The sequence below is a fragment of the Sylvia atricapilla genome, chromosome 5, assembly GCF_009819655.1.
Source record: "Sylvia atricapilla isolate bSylAtr1 chromosome 5, bSylAtr1.pri, whole genome shotgun sequence".
Lineage (NCBI taxonomy): Eukaryota > Metazoa > Chordata > Aves > Passeriformes > Sylviidae > Sylvia > Sylvia atricapilla.
Genome location: NC_089144.1, coordinates 62726757 through 62744327, shown reverse-complemented (window position 1 = coordinate 62744327; position 17571 = coordinate 62726757). Strand labels below are relative to the sequence as shown.

Genomic DNA, 17571 nt, shown 5'->3' with positions numbered 1-17571 from the left:
TGTTATAAATCTCAGTGCTAAAGGTCATTATCTACATGTCGGTTTTTTTGTTGCTTTTTGAAGTAAGAGGTAACCATAGAGATATAGACCTCTAGTTTTCATATGTATTTAAAATTGAAAAAGTCTTGATTATTTGGTTTGGTTTGGTTTTTTTCATGTCCTTAAGTTATAAACACGGCTACTTTGATTGCATTTCATAATTTTTCCAGATGGACCTGTTCCTCCAATGGGCAAAGATATTGAATTGCCAAATGCAGATTTGAAGATCTCATGGATTTTCCTTTTCTATTTAAGAATGCCCAATATGACTTTGGGACTTTGTTGTTTGACATGTTTCCAGTTTCTGGCTTTGAAGATTAGTGTTTTGGTTTTGAAGTTTGCCTTTTTAAAGGTTTATGAGTCAAAGACTTTTGGCAGGTTGATAAATATTCTACTTCAATAGAGATGGTGGATTTTTTTTGCCATTTTATTTTTGCCCTCATTTTAGTTTGATTAAAAATCCATACATGTCAAATATAAGAATTTTATGCAATGCATTAAGATTGCAGATAGTAACGTGTTTGAATTATAAAAGCATCAACTGCAAAAAATGTGAGTTTTTGTGGAAACATGAAAATTCTGTACTTTTTTCCTCTTTCACCAAGCTATTAAATTATTTCACCTGATAATGAGATTTTTTTTTTCATTTTGAAATTAAGATGCAGATGGCTAACACGATTAGAATTAAATTTTAAAAAATCCAGGTGTCATCATTTTTACCAGGAGTGCTGGTCAATTGTGGACATGGACTTTCACAAACAAAGCTCTTCCTTTTCATTGCTGTGGGGTTTTCCAACAGGGAAAAGGAATATAAAGGTCAGCAAATGGGAAGCATTCTGCAGTGAGGATCTCTTGCACTGTCTAGGTATTGCTGATTGACTCTCCAGCTAGGCTGGGGTTTTCCAGGCTTTGTTTCTTGTGAAGTGAAATGGAAAGGATGAACAAAGGAGCTGCCTCTAAAGGCAGAGAAGAAGCTGCTGTTTAGCTCAGCTTATGATGCCCATAAATACTTGGATAAAATACCACACCTTGGTGTGGGGCACGGAGCTGCCCTCTAAGGACAGAACACTGAGCCCCTCCAGTGCTGCCAAAGGGTGTCACTGGCCCACATTTCAGGCACTGTGGTTGGAGGAACAGGTTCCTGTGTGCTCCAGAGGGACATCCCATCCCTACACACAGTCCAGGGGCTGTGGGGGCCTGAATCAGCTGTTTGCTGCATTCTTCTGGTAGTTTAAAAACTCAAGCAGTTTTGGACCATCTAAGAGTTTAAACTGACTGTACAAATAGATTCCTGTTTGATTTTTAAAATTAAATGTCTCTGGGATAATAGAGAGCCTTGTAAAGTACAGAGAAGAGAATTGAAGCTCTTCTACTGTTTTTGTACCTTCCATCTGTATCTTTGAAAGCTACCAAGGTACTTGAGAGTATCTGTACCTAAGTGACTTTATATCTAGTAGGAATTGAGATATGAGGTCATCTTCAGAATATTTGCAAATCATAAATCAGGCCATGAATACCATAATATATCATCATTGCTTATGGCAATTCATAGTAAATCTATTATTATCAGGAAAACTACTAATAAGAAACTTCTTCCCATGAAATTTCATTGCTTATCATAAATTGTTCAGAAAGAAGTTTTCTATTTCTTGAGTCTTGCATGCTGAAAAACTGAGCACTGGAGTATTTAACAGAGTGAGCTTCACTTGCACTTTTCGTTCAGTCAGTTCTTTGCAGCAGCAGGCAATGTCTGGTACTCCAAACCACAGTTCCTCTAACACCTATCTCAACAGGGCTGATAAATGGCAGATTTTCACAACTCAAGTTTTAGTATTATGAATGTTCTTTGTCTTGTCTAATTCAGGTTGAATACGAAGGCTTAAAGCATGAGATTAAACGATTTGAGGAGGAGACAGTGTTGCTTAATAGCCAGCTGGAAGATGCCATCCGGCTGAAGGAGATTGCTGAGCATCAGCTGGAGGAAGCTCTGGAAACTTTAAAAAACGAAAGAGAGCAAAAGAACAATCTGAGAAAGGAACTGTCCCAGTATATCAACCTCAATGATAGTATGTATAATAACCATATTAATATATCAGTAGATGGGTTGAAGTTTTCAGAGGACGGGGGTGAGCCCAACAATGACGACAAAATGAACGGACACATCCACGGGCCTCTTGTGAAACTCAACGGTGACTACAGAACTCCCACGAGTAGGAAAGGGGAATCTCTGCACCCCGTCTCTGACCTCTTCAGTGAGCTCAACATATCAGAGATACAGAAACTGAAGCAGCAACTCATGCAGGTAAGGGCTGAATTTAATGTCCTGGAGTGTTTACGCACATCCTGGGAACCCTTGTGCCAGTTTTGCAGTGCTCCTTCCTGGCGATGTTCTTGGCCATATATGTCCATTTTCCAGACTTCTGCTTTCATGTTTTTTCCTATCCAGGTTTTATCAGAAATATCCCTAGTACACAGAGTACATGGCTGCACAAAGGGTCAGTGTGACCTGAGCAGATAGATAGCGCAAAGAGGAGAAAGGGATGTGGATGCTAGGGTTACAGAAGGTTAGATTAATTTTTTCCTGCTTTCATAATGGTAAATGTCCCTGAAATTGCAAATGAAATAAGGTATTCTTCAATACGACTAAAGTGATCTGGAAAAAACCTCATTAAAAAACACCTGCACGTACAGATTTGATTATGCTCCCTTGCAAGTCAGAGGGAGTCCCTGCTGTAAACTCAGCTCGAGCAGGGTTTGGCACACGGTCAGGAGAGAACAAAAGGAGGGCAGTGCTCCCCTCGACAGCCGTGCCCCGGGAGCATGTGGCGTGTGGGCTGTCACACAGTGCCCGTGTCCCGCTGGCGGTGCCTGGGCTGGGACAGCCAGCGTTTGTTCCCTGCTCCTCCGTGCCCAGCCAGAAGAGGAGCCCGGGATGCCAGCCAGATGAGAGCTCAAGCTGCCAGCCCCAGCGTTGCCATCCTCTCAGAAGGGGGGCAGCGCCACGCAGAGAAAGGGTCTTGCTGCCCAAGCTGGTGAGCATCTCGTCTGCCACAGCAGAAACCTTGCAAGGGTTTGGCACCGTCAAGGAAACCCCCAGCATTTTCTGGCTTCTGAAAAGCATTTCTTCTAAAAAGAGTAAATATGAACCCTTTGCTGCTCGAAATGTAAAAGAAGGTTTGGAAGTGAAATAGAGCAAAACCAGTTTTCAGTGCTTGCTAGAGAACAACAAAACCCTATGTGGTCTGTCCTATTTGCTGAAGAGTTAATTGTTTTATTTATCTCACTGCCAAATTCACTGCAGGAGGCTTTGATCTGAGCTGTGACATGATGAACATGGATGACATCTAGTACTTTGCACCAATAACTTTGACACAGAGCACACATCATTTAAGTGTGAAAGCTTGAAATTTAGGATTTTATTTACATGATAAATTCTGTTAATTTTTCCTAGTTTTAAAGAGAGTATATGTTATATGTACATGCCATATGTACAAATATGCACCTGGAAGAACATATACAAGTATATATAAATAATATGTGACATATATGATTAACATATAATATTACATATACATTGTATGCAGCTTCTAATTTGATTCAGAAATACAATGTTAAAAATTCTAAAAGCACAGTTTCAAAAGAAAAAATGCTTTGAAATGTTTGCATTTCAAAAATACCCAGTATGTCTTTTAAACCATAATTTACAATGAAATACAATATCAATTTGTGGTGAAAGTTGCTTAGAAATGGAAAAATTAAAAAAAAAAAAAAAAAAAAAAGATTGCTTTGGGTGTGCATTTTCTTGGTTTTAATAAATTAAATATTGGGCATGATGAGTTAGCAAACTTCTACTTGAAAGATACTGTAATTGTCTTTATCTTCTCTGAGGTAAAAAACCTTACATCTCTCAAACAAAGAGGCAGCCTTCTCACAGTTTCTAGGAGCAAACTTAGGACCCTAAAAAAAAAATTATAAATATTTTCGGTCATAGCATTTTTTGGTGCTGGGCCCCAGCACATCTCTGCCAGTGGTGGCCAGTATTTTTTGGCATTTACATCTGTTAAAAGGTTCATGGTTTAAAAAGACAGACTAGACCTCAATGAAAGCCCGGCTTCTTTAAATACTCTAAAGACTCACTGCAAAGTGCTGACATTTTACAAAGTGATCTTCTCTGTTGAGTTACATCAGTTCACATCACACAAATTAAATTTGGATCATACAAATTAAATGTGAAATATTCCGGCAAAAGTTTTCTGTGTGGTAGATGGGAGACTTAATCAGGTTTAAAAGCTGACAAAAAAGTAAATCATCAGCAAAATTGGATTTTTTTTTTCTTCTAAAGTGTCTTTGCTATATGGTGTTCATTCAGCTGTGTCTCAATATTTGGTATGAGTTCCTCCTATTTTCTGTGAAGAGGCTGTTCTAGGGCAGAGTTTCTGAAGGAACTGATAATTTATTGGGAACTATTTTTATGACTATAGGACATCAGGTTCCTTTTTAGGGTAAAGGTGAACTTCAGATTTGCCATTTTTTAAGTGTCTGGCAAATTGTTTTTGCTCCTCAGTCTCATAAAGAAGACTTCACTGAAACAGTATGACAAATAGAATTCTTTCTACAGATTTTGGATGCTGCTGCTTCAAGGGCTGTGCTGGTCCCTAGGAGAGATATAATTGCACCTATTCCCTTTCCATACATATATCTGCCATGTAACAAATGTCTTGCTGAAAATTTTCATATTTTGAGATTTTCTTAGAAAAGCTCAGGGCTTTGCACTCTTTCTTCCTGTTTATTGTCCAGTGGAAAGAATTCTCTATATCATCTTTGAAGTCTAGGGCTCCTTTTCCTTCCCATGGTCATGTTTTCTCTTTTTCTGAGGCCAATAATTGTATTTGGAAAACCTAGATTAAATTCTCTTCAACAAGGCAGAAAAATCAAAAATTCCTGCAGCTCAATTTCTGACACTCTTCTTTAACTGCCTCATGCTTTTGTGGCAAATATGCTGTAGCTGAGCTTCAGAGTTCTTGAGATGAGTTCTGTTATTTTGTTCCAGTCTCCACTAGGAATTGTTCACTGAAATTCCGATGTTTAAAAAAAAAAAAAAGGTGGGGACATAAATGGCTATGGTTAAATTGCTTTTCATAATTGCAAACTATAGATGCAAATTGAGACGGAAATCTCAGGCTGAAATCGCTGGAGGGAAGGATGCATTGCAAAATAGATACAGCTACTTTTGAATTGCCTTTTTTTTTTTTTTTTCATTTTAAGATTATGAAAATCCTCACTGCAGCTACCAATTTCAGTGCCAAAAAAATGCACCAACTGGACTGAAAAAGACCTGGAATTGCCCTAAGTTAGCTGTGGTGGAAATAAGAGTATAGTATTGCCTAGAACAGGAAATATTATCGTATTTGGGAACAGCAGAGTCATTAATATGCAAAAGGTGTGCTCAGGACTGAGCTGGAGCTTTGGGTTTTTTCCCTTGGCAGTAAGAGCATGTATTTATGGTTTTAAACAGAAGGGGATTAGCTTAATCCATTATTGCTGGTCCAGAATAAATAAAATTGAGTAGGTCTGTGTATTTCCTTTTGCCTGCTGTGCAAGTTGATATATGGGTTTTAAAAGTTTAAAATGTTTTTTCTGGAAAGAATCCTTTCTGTTTGAAACGAGTGTTTCCAGAACACATGTTCAGAAGAGAAATTGTTATCAAGATCCAAATTAGCTCTGCTACTGTTTTACTTTGTGATAAGTTATAATGGCTCACATCAGTAGTCCTGCAGGACCAATTCTGTCTGATTATTTTAAGCAGGCACTGAAACACTGTGCTGCTTTAACACACAGGTATTTTCTCAAAGGAAAGGTTTTATTTTAAATAAATATTATTAAAAATAAATATTTATTTTTACATGGGTGTTATCTGCAGTGAATTGGCTTCTTTAGTGTAACCATGCCCACAGTGGACCCATACACTTCAATAAGCCAACTGCCTTTGGTGTGTGATACGTGGTTCTTTATTATCAGTACAATTTCTCACTATCAAGTGAGATGCTCCTTTCATTGGCCAAACCCCAGATTTTTGGTGCATATTCATAACTCACCTTACCAGCCTGAAGGCATAAATACCTTCAGCTGATGATGGCAGTGTAACTATAAGCTTGCTCTACCAAGTGGTAACAACTGGAGTTCAGCTGAAGGTTTCTAGGAAGAACAGACCTGGGCCAGGCAGCTTGATGAGAAAAATGAGGAAAGCTGGTGAGGAGACTCCTGTTGGGTTGATCTCTGAGGGCGCCCAGGACAGGCCTGACCAGGAGATCTGTAGAAGGTGGTCACTTTTAAGAAGATGCACTTGGCAGAAGGGAAGTTTACCCTATTTTGGATTCTCTCAACGAGAGTGGGCTGACATGGGGGCTGAGCAACAATTAGGGCAGCAAACATATTGGGATAGCAACAGGAGAATGAAAAATGGAGGATACCAAAATACTTGTGGTTTTTGGCTGTCCTCTTCTGCACTGATGATGTAGTGGCGAAAGTGGAACACTTCATATCTAAAGAGATAGACTCTTCCTGCATCATGAAATAATGATGAGGGTTGGCCATTTTTTTTTAATTCTTAAGGCATCAGTTACCTGTACACAGGAAAAGTAGGCTTTTTTTTTTAGATATTTTTATCACGGCTTCTATTTTTATTTGTAAACAAAAGTTCCTGCCTGCAATTGGTTGCAGATCTTGGTGGAGGCTACGTTTTGAGAGCCTGTCTGTGAAACCAAGGGATCACTGTGTACTCCAATGTCTTAGTACTTCTGAGCAGTAGTCATGACTCAAAAGCCTGCTTAAGAGGAAACAAGAGTTTGAAGCACTGCTCAGAACATTTTGTGAGATGGTATTAATACCTTCTCAGTTTCTCAAAGGCTTTTCTTTTCCTTTGCTAGGATCCATGGTGGCTCACTTGAGTTTCTTTTACTTGCTACTGATAGGGAAGGACAGGTTGTGTATGGTTTCTTCATAACTGAAAGCTTTAAATTCTCAGAATTAATAATTCCAGCACTCATCGAGGGAAGAGCCATTTTTACTGCATTTGCTGAGATACTGCAGTGGGGGAGAGAGAGGTGCAGTAGACCCGATAGGCTCAAGGTCCTATTGTAAAAGCCATGACAGGAAGAAGGATCCTGTCTCCATGAGCTTTCCTCTGCTTCCCAGTTCAGGACAGGACAAAGGCACGGGAAAAAGTTGGAGCATTACACTTAAAACTTGAAATGGGAGTTTTTCTGGAGTATTGTGATGAGTAGCAAATACCTGAGCAGATCAAACTTGTAAGTTTGTCTTGTTCACTTGCTTTAAAATGCTGTGCATTAAAATTTCTAGAGGTGTCATTCATGATGTCTTCTGTTGTTCAATGTCCACATTTCTCTGTGGATATTTGGAAAGAAACTTACTAGGTCACAACCAGTGAGTGGGTTGTTCATTACACCACAAGTGCTGCTTTTCCTGGCTTGAATTTAAACAGATGGATTTTGCTTACGGACAAGTGCTGGGGATGGGCAGTGCTGGGAGTTGCATGTGCTCAGTGCCCTGATCTGTGCTATGTTTCCACGCACTAGGTTATTCAATCTGTGGCAATGTACACGCCTAGATTTTACTGTGTTTGCCTTAATGGAAGTGTGCAGCAGTTCAAAGATATGAATGAATATTGTGAAAGATTGGTAGAACTGTTAAAGGGAAATGTAAATTCAAACTCTGTTGAGAAATGGCTTACATTTGACAGTGGTGCAGTTTCTGTGTTCAGGGAACATATGTCCTAATAAATCCTGTATCATCACTCTAGCTGATGAGACTGTGCTTGAACACTCAGTAATTCTTCAGTGGGCAATGTGTAGAATTGTATCCTAGTGGTATTGAAAGTTGGAACAGAGGCTGGGACTTCCTAAACCTCTGAGAGTTACACGGTGCTTTGTAAGTTAACTTCATGGTTTAGGTCTATGTGGCTAAAATCTCTCAGAAGCCCTCAAGCTGTAGGCAGCGGTGGGGTGGAGGAGATGGCGCTGACTGCAGAGTTTGGTGCTCAGCATGGGTAGGATGAGATCCTGGGTTTCTCACTCTGACTCTGTTGCAGGTGGAGCGAGAGAAGGCCATTCTCCTGGCCAACCTCCAGGAGTCTCAGACGCAGCTGGAGCACACCAAGGGAGCCCTGACAGAGCAGCACGAGCGTGTGCACAGGCTCACGGAGCACGTCAACGCCATGAGGGGGCTGCAGAGCAACAAGGAGCTGAAAGTTGAGCTTGACTGTGAGAAGGGCCGAGATACCAGTGGGGAAGCACACGACTATGAAGTGGACATCAATGGCTTGGAGATTCTGGAATGTAAATACAAAGTAGCTGTTACTGAGGTGATAGACCTTAAAGCAGAAATCAAGGCCTTAAAGGAGAAATATAATAAGTATGTCGAAAACTACACCGAAGAGAAGGCCAAGTATGAGAGCAGAATCCAGACATATGATGAGCAAGTGACAAGCCTGGAGAAGTCGACCAAGGAAAGCCAGGAAAAAATGGTCCACATGGAAAAGGAGTTACAAAGGATGACGAGCATAGCAAATGAAAACCACAATACCCTTAACACTGCCCAGGACGAGCTGGTGACGTTCAGCGAGGAGCTGGCTCAGCTCTACCACCACGTCTGCCTGTGCAACAACGAGACGCCGAACAGGGTCATGTTGGACTACTACAGGCAGAGCAGAGTGACCCGCAGCGGGAGCCTGAAGGGGCCCGATGACCCTCGAGGCCTCCTTTCCCCACGGCTTGCCAGGCGGGGGGTGGCATCGCCCGTGGAAGCCAGGACCCCGACGGAGCAGGTGACAAAAGAGACCACAGAGCCTGGCAAGGAGCAGAGCCCAACAAAAACACCTTCCATTTCTCCCGTCATCACAGCCCCTCCTTCCTCCCCTGTCTCTGACACCAGTGACATTCGCAAAGAGCCTATGAACATCTACAACCTCAACGCCATCATAAGGGACCAAATCAAGCACTTGCAGAAGGCCGTGGACCGGTCTCTGCAGCTGTCGCGGCAGCGGGCTGCGGCCCGTGAGCTGGCACCCATGATCGACAAAGACAAGGAGGCCTTAATGGAGGAGATCCTGAAGCTGAAGTCGCTCCTGAGCACGAAGCGAGAGCAGATTGCCACCTTGAGAGCAGTGCTGAAGGCCAACAAGCAGGTAAGGTGCTCACAAAACACTCAGGGAAGTATTATTTAGGCAGGTCGCTTACAAGCTTTCCCAGGGGTATTTTAGAGGAGAGGTTTTACTCACAGTGATTTATTAAAAAAAATATGGATATTGGTCTAATACCGATATCCAGCTATGACGGACAAAGACTCTCTAACAGTTTGAAGTTAGAAAGTGTGTGTTTATTACAACGCTGGGATAGCTCCCAAATACACACCACAATTCACAGATGATCACAGGGTCTTTTTATGTACAGGAGTATTGAATACCCAAAACACAAATGCATATTCATAACTCTCATCCATCCCATTCCCCGCTTCGTATGGTAATTAGCCAAAAAGCAATTAAGCATGCGTAGTTTGTTCTTTGAAATGGGTCGGTGGTCCTTCTTATGGGGTGGGGTCTCAAAATGATGAAGTAAGATGGGTCTTCCTCGCTTTGACTTTTTAACCTTTTAGTGTTGGTGACCCCTGGATCCTGTTTTCTCAAGACTATCTGATTTATGATCACATTGTGTTCTTGGAATCTATTGATTAAGTTGACAGGTCTCCTGATTTATCAGTTCCTTAAATCCAGCTTCTATTAACAAAGGGAAGTTTACGTCAACAACATCTAGTTAGAAAAGGGAAGTCTACCTCAGAAATATCTAGTTTACCTAAAGTCCTTCATTCTTCAAAATTAATGTCCCAACAGGTTATTTAGCCTCTCACTCAGTCACAGCAAGGACCCATCTTTGTGCCCTCTCCTCCCAGCCTCTTCTTTAAGCACTTCAGTGCTCTTCTCAGCACCCACCATTCATTCAGCAGTGGTGGACCAACTACTGCCCAGGCATGTTGCTGGTATTATCACAAACTGTTTAAGATTGCCAGGGTTAGAAAACAAAATAGAATGTACCTGGAGAGGCTCTCAGCAGTGTGTTCTTCTGTTTAGGAGAATAAAAACCTTCAGAGTATTATTTTGGGTTTTTTCAAATCTTCAGAGAAATTCATCCAACCACTTTATTTTTGATGTTTCACCAATGAAAAGAATACAGATGTTATAGTACTTAATATCAAATGCTAAAAGAAATCCATCTTAATGCTATGTTTTATAACAGTGCTGTCAATTTTCTTTGCATAGTATATATGTTTGCAAGCCCTTGGCATCCATTAGATTCCAGGCCTGAAAACACTGTTAAAAAAATCTAAATATAAACATGCAAATAGTTTTATTTACTTTGATGCATCTCCTTTTGCCCAGAGTTAAATCTGAATGCAAAAGGCTGCAGCAGCAGTGATTTTGTTCTAGGTTCCCTGGCACTTTCCTCGTCTGAACACAGTGCAGTGATCACCACATGGGGGCTTCAATCCTGGTTAACAGCTTGGCACACTATTAGCTGTTGACGGTGGTGGGATTTCAGTGTTAAAATTCCCAATAGTCAACTATTCTGAAGTTAAAGTTTCAAGTGTAATTGACTGTTGTCTCTGTAACTGGGGATTTTTAAACTGAAGCAATATTTCAACATATATCGAGTCTTATATAGCATCCCCCCCCTCCCTGATACAACACGTGTTAAATATTAACTCAAGTAATTAAATATCATCTCTAGCTAAGCAGTAATAGCTCTGAGCAATTATATGTGGATTTTCCATGTAATTAAAATGTAATTTGGATTAAATTGATGTATGTGGGTATACATTCTGTGATTCCGAATTAAAGATTTTTCCCATTAGCATAGAGCTATCATTTATTTTTTGCTACTACCAGAAGATCTATCTCAGTCTTACTCTTTTATTGCTGTCAGAAATAATGCATTATCCCAAGGCATGCTCACTGAAATGGAAAGGATAGATTTGCTGACTAAGGAGCTGCTATTAACTAATGTTTTATGTATTAGATAGCAGCACAGATATTGGTAATTGTACAACGGGGTACAAAAACTTGCAATAGTTTTTCATGCAAACCTGATATCCTCTTCCTCAGACTTTCAGGCTAAAAGACATAATAATGCAAAGGGAAGGAGAAATTTAATGCTGGAGAGGGGAAGGGTGGTTTATCATGTGCCAGCCTCAATGGTGGGTGTATCCCAGAACCCAAATTCGTGTTTTGACTCATGTTCAAAAAAACAGGAGTTGAGATTTATTCTCTTGAGGTCTTCCCCTTCAAAAGAGTAAGTTTCTAAGCAGCGAAAGGCTAGGAATGTTCTTCCCTTGGGGGACCCTTCCTTGGGTCTGGTATTTGGGACTGTACTTTTGTGAAAAACACCCTTACACTAGGGAAGCACAGTTGGTATGTCAGTAGTATTTGTAAATAAGCATTTTAGATTTCACAAAGCTCTAGCAGGAAAAAGAGAGCAAGATTTGGGGTAAGAAGATGCAAACCTAAGTCCGTGAAAGTGGATTATTAAATCAATTGCCCAAGAAAGCAAGGCACATAGATCTTGTTGGCTTGCTTGCTTACCTTGTCTGGATTTATGTATCCATTTGTTCATAGCCCAAATTACTACATCTGCTCCAGACTGGTGGAATAAACATTAACAAGTAGCATAAATGAGAAAGTAAAATCAAGGTAATGATGCAGTAACTTTTAGGACCAGTTCAATTGATTTTGATTTCTAATAGCAGTCAGAAAGCCAAGCTGCCTTTGATGGGAATTGAATACCCTGAAGTTTCTGATGGAAAGCTGATCAGTTGCTTTCATAAGTAAATAGTTCAATGAGACAGAATTGAGTCAGCAAGACCTTCATGTTTGCATTAGCTGTAACTATGGTGAATCCAGCTCCCATAACTGCAATACCCATAAAAATCCTTCAGAAAAAGTACTTTGATAACTCCAGACATACAGAATTTCATCTATAAACAAATGCCCTGATATTATATGGACAGAACACAGTAGAATTTCTGCTGTGAAAGAGAGGCTTGATGAAAAGACCCGGTACCATGTACAACTTCTGCTCTAAAAATGCAGGCTAGTTTTCTGTTTTCATGTGTGAAATAAAAATCCTACCAGTGTAGCATTTAATGTTTATTAACAATTAATTTAGCTGGTCTGTTTCTCACACTGCTGATATAAAGTAAATGGGATACAAAGCTGTCTTAGAAAATGAGATTTGTTCATAAATTTCAGGATGAAGATGGCAACTTTTAGGCTGAGTTTGGGCAAACATCTCTTCTCTAGGGATACTGTTAGTTCTGGCAGTGCTTGAGGTCCTGGGCTTGGGTGTGTGCCCATCTTGGCCTGTTCACCTGCAGGGCTGGGATTTGGGGATGGGGAGGGAGCTGAATTCTGTGTGTTCCCAGCTCTCTTTCCCTTGCTGGTATTTCACACCCCGCTGGAGTTCAGGCATTGGAGCTCTCTGCTCCCCCGGGCATTGCTGTCAATTCCAGGTGACTTCTTCTGCATAGTGAATGCTACATGAGCCATCAATCCATGTCTGCAGGTGGCTGGCTGAGAGCCTGGGTAGTTCATTTGCCCAGTTCTTTGGCATGACTGGTCTGACAAGAGTGTCATGAGCACCTCTGCTGTCTTACTGGATTATTTACTTCACTGAAGAATATTCATGCTTTTTTTTGTTGTTGTTGTCCTGTGTTTTCATCATTTTTCTTGTGCTCCCCATCTACTTTTGTGTTGAGAGACTGCATTTTTATGTGGAGAAAAAAAGTTCTCTGCTTTTCCTGATAAAATTTCTTTTCTTTAACCACAGCTTTAAAACAAATACATCAGAAAGAGCTGTTAAATCCACATCCTGGACATCTGCTTCCTTGTGGCACCCACTACTTGGAGACAAAGGCTTTTGTTTGCCCCATCTTTCCTTTCAGAGAATGCTGTTATACGCTGCTCTAGATTACCTAAATCTAGATTATTCTACAGAACTGGTTACAGGCATAATCAGGCATATATGGCTCAATGGGTACAATTTTGGGGATTGGCTGAGATGGGGACCAAATAGAAATAATTTCAACAAGAGCTGGCACTGGAGGAGGAGTAACCTGAGGCTGTGTCTTCAGTTCATTTTGTTCCTGTTATTTTGGCACAGTGTGACAGTACAACTGAGGTGACCAGACACTCTTAAGTGTCTCTGATAGATGGAAGCTGAGTTCCTCTTCTATCCCCTGCCTCACACTCCTGAATTAAGCATTCAGGGTGTTTTCAGGATTCAGGCAAGTTTCCTGTGTCTTCAGGCTCCCCAAATTTCCAAGAGAAGCTTCCTCAGCTTGTGCTCCCTTTCTTTCTTTTGCTACTAAATCCACGATTTTCGTTAGGTTTATTTGCTTCTCTAGCAGAGCACTTGTGCCAATTTGTTCTTCTCTGAGGAGACTTTGAGGAGGGAGATCCTCAGTACCTTGGCTGGTGCATGGAGAGCCATGAAGCATTTCCTGTTGAATTTGAAACTTACACTTTGTTTTCTCTATGTTGTTTTATAGGAGCCTTTAATAGGAAGAAAAAAATGTTTGAAGAATTGACACAGTCCTTCCTCTGTTACTTTTATTCACCAAGTAAACTGTATTTTTTTTCCTGTAGTGTTGCATGTCCATTTAATTTACCCTGATATACACTAAAACGGGGGGGTCACAATATGTCTGATCATTGTGCACAGTTCCATTGATGTGCAAATTATTGTTAATTTATGACTGTACATTTTTGGTCATGGCTGAAAACAGACAAAAATCTGATTATTTCTGCTTTATCCTGCACAGACATAGGCTGGTGTCTGCCATCCTACACAGCAGCAAAGCAGATGTCATCAAGGTTGAAAAACAGCAGAATGGATTGAAATAGATCCCTAAGTGATTGATAATTTTAACATATATTGCTGATGATTTCAAATCTAGATTGGAAAAATGCATCTATTTAAAGTGATAGGTAGTTACTACTACTTTAAAAATCTGTTTTCTTAATGTAAATTGGTGTAAAAGTAAGAAAATATTATTGGTGTACAATTAAAAATATTTTAATGCTGTTATTTAACAAGACACAAATGAATAATGTTGTAATTTAGTAGAAAATTCGAATGTGTCCTTTTGTTAAGTGACATTGTTAGTGGGAAATGTATTGAGTTTCAGAAAACTGAGTTTGAAACAGGTTTCCAGCTGTTTGGTCATTACCATCTTTTGTCCTGTTCCCTTGCTGGTTGCTTTAACCTAATGTTCTTCTAAACTTCTCTCCCCTGGTGGTGGCTCAAGAGCCCATAAGATCGACAGGGGAAATTGATTGCCTGTGTGAATTGCTGAAACATATTATACAGTAAATGAAGTTCAAAAAACATCCATAACACCCTCTGAATAAATGTAAAAGGAAACAAATTTTTCTTCATTTCATTCAAACGAAGTATTTTAAATATCTCAAGCAGCAGTAGGTATAAAGCCTCTATAAAACTATGTATTTTTAATAACTTCAGAAGGATACTAAATTCATAGGTAAAGCAGAATGTTCAAGTCTTGCAAAGATGAGACAAATGTAACTATTAAAAGCAGTTCAGTAGTAAGTTAAAGAAATTTAATGTATGAAATTGAAAACAGAAAGAAGGGAGCAGCAAAAAATTTAGGAATGGGACAAATACAAAACCTTGCTTTCCTCTTAAATGAAAACTGTAATTTGCGCTATTTATTCTCTCCTTTTTTGTTAGTGGTTAAAATTGCTAAAATAATGCTGTTTGGCCCAGCAGTGAGCATTGCCAGTTCTCAGATGTAAATCAAGCTGCCAGGACCTGGCTGTCTGTGTGCCCAAAGAAAGCCTCAGCCAGCAGGAGGCTTGAGGCCAAACACAGTGATTCACAACTTGGCTGTAGAGGCTGAGCCTCATGTGCTCTGTGTCCTGTTTGCAAAGTGACATGGGGACACCCTTGGTTGTTTATTGCAGCTGGAACGCATGGTAGCAGCTCCTGTAGTAACTTTACTCTCTTGTCTGAGTCCTCCACATAAAGCTGCACAGTTTTGCAGAGACAATTGAGGTGCTGAGTTGTTGCCACTTGCCATTGAAATGGGCTTTGTCCTTACAACTGTTTTCTCCTTTTCCTGGTTCCATGGAGTACAACTTAAAAGAAGATGTTAAAATGTGCAGTCCAGCCCAGAAGATCAGGTTTAATTTCTTTTACTGTGTGAATGAAGGACATCAAAACCAAATCAGGCATGGGATTTTAGCTGTTCTCAGATCTCTGTCTCATAAGCACATATCCTTGTTTGTGTTTTTAGACAGCTGAAGTGGCACTGGCCAATTTGAAGAACAAATACGAGAATGAAAAAGCAATGGTGACTGAGACCATGACCAAACTACGGAATGAACTAAAGGCTCTGAAGGAAGATGCAGCAACCTTCTCATCTTTGAGAGCAATGTTTGCAACTAGGTAAGGGAAAAGAGTGTCGCCATCTGGGTCAGCACTGTAAACATGTGTGTACTAAGTGAGAGCACACTTAACTGTGTATATTGGGTGCTAAGGAGGATAGAGAAATTATTTTCTGCATGGTCAGGGCTTTGCTGGATGAAGGTGAATGAGTCCTAGAATGCACACTGTGCAAAACTTGCAAGTGCTGCTGAGATGCGTGCCTTGGAAAATAAAGCTGAAAAATAATAGCAATGTCAATACAACCTTGAGTAAAGGGTTGCAAATGACAATATATGCCTCCAGCATATTTGCATTTATAGGGTTTTTTAAAGTGAAAATCAAGGAGTGGATTTATGTGGCTGATTTTCCCATTCAGAAGTACGCAGTGATTCTGTCATGTAAAGCTATCGTATGGTTAATTATGATCTTCAGAACCCCACATTTTCATTGGAGTGAGATTTATTACCTACCAGTAGTAAAATCTATTTAATCAACCAGCCTATGCTGTAATCCAGTGCTAATAATTGTAAGGCCCTATAATTTCCCACTCCAGCATAAATTCTTATTTTCTCCCACTGTGATGTTCAATTTATTATCTTCTCCTTCATAGGAAAAAGCTTCACTTATCTTCTGTAACATAGTTCCTCCTGGCAGGATAGTAATTAATCAACTTTCATCTTTCTTTCTCCCCTATCTTCTTCAGAAGAGCTTTTGGTTTTACATGGAATCACAGAGTCAACTAGGTTGGAAAATACTTCTGAGATTGAGTCCAACCCGTGACCCAGCACCACCTTCTGATCCAAACCATGGCACTGAGTCTTGTCCAGGCTTTCCTTGGACACCCCCAGGGATGGTGACTTCACCATCTCCCTGGGCAGTTCACTCCAATGTCTAATAGCCCTTTCTGTGAAGAAGTTCTTCCTAATGACCACCTAGGCACAGCTCAAGACTCTGTCTTCTCACTTGAGCTGCTTTTTAAAAGGTTACCTAAAAATATATTTTTTTAAAAGATTCAGCATTTTTATCAATAAATTCTTATTTTGGAAATACACAAGAAAGACTTCCCCCCCCCCTTTTATGTCAAAACGCAGTACAGATTTTTTTGTTTGTGCTTTAGTCCATAAACGATAAGACATCTTTATGCCTTCTGCCAATATCTCTTCAGTGCTGCCAGCAATGCCATCTCACTACTTCCAGCCTTCTAAGGTGCTTTTTTGCTTAGAGACAGTGGCAGCAGCAGCTGGGAGAAGTGAGGAGGAAGGAGAAAAGGGGCATTTATATGTCGTGACGTTGGTGCTGTGTACAAATTCATCGTAGGTCCATCGTCAGAGGAGTGCATGTAGCGACATAATGGAAGTGAAGACCCAGCTCAGGAGGTGGTGTGAACCAAGGTAGCCTGATTGAATTCATTGGCCTCTAAAGATTTTCTTCCAGGAAAAAGAGTTGTGTGTGTGTGTTGCAAATGCGTGTGTTGACCTTTTCTTGCTAGCTCTGTATTCTAGGAGCCACAGGAACGTTCTAATTCTGTAAAAGCTCATGGGAGGCACGTAGCTCCAAAGCAGAGGAATGGCATCATGAGCATAAAGCAAACAAGGCTCTTGCATGGGCCATAAGTCATGAACATACGAGGTAAAAGTAGTTTGCAAAGCTTTAGAAGTTAATTAAAGGAAACATTAGATTGTTGGTGTACTGAATGCTCCTCTCCCAGTTTGGGCATCCTGAGTGCAGACTTCTGTTGAGTTCAAGGCATATACTAGAGCTGACAGGAGGCAGCAGCATCCTCTCCATGAAAATTAGGCTTCACTGATGCCACTCATCCAGGTATCTTTTCTAGGTGCCTGGTGTGTAGGATACAAAGAAACTTCTGTTCCTCTTCTATGAACTATAAAGGGAGTCTGTGTGACCTGCTGAATTACACACTTTTAGTTTAAAATTTTCTAATGTTAGTAGAGATAAACTCCACCCAAAGAATTTACTGCTGTTGGTAAGCTCCATGTATTAAACACTCAATGTATATGGA

General features: G+C 40.3%; 1 protein-coding gene across 8 annotated transcripts in view; it reads left to right on the top strand.

Moving 5' to 3' along the window:
• BICD1 (BICD cargo adaptor 1) overlaps positions 1 to 17571 on the top strand; it is a 167166-nt gene that overhangs the window by 118322 nt on the left and 31273 nt on the right. For 7 of the 8 annotated variants that reach the window (XR_010743673.1, XM_066319743.1, XM_066319749.1 and 4 more), the window contains exons 4-6: positions 1904 to 2341; positions 8147 to 9241; positions 15421 to 15572. Coding sequence is in view for 7 of the 8 variants with exons in the window: in XM_066319743.1 (XP_066175840.1) it covers positions 1904 to 2341; positions 8147 to 9241; positions 15421 to 15572 (1685 nt within the window). In the remaining variant the exon portion in view is untranslated. Of the gene's footprint in view, positions 1 to 1903; positions 2342 to 8146; positions 9242 to 15420; positions 15573 to 16868; positions 17027 to 17571 lie in introns of those variants that run through there. The other variant, XM_066319748.1, reaches the window with a different exon arrangement.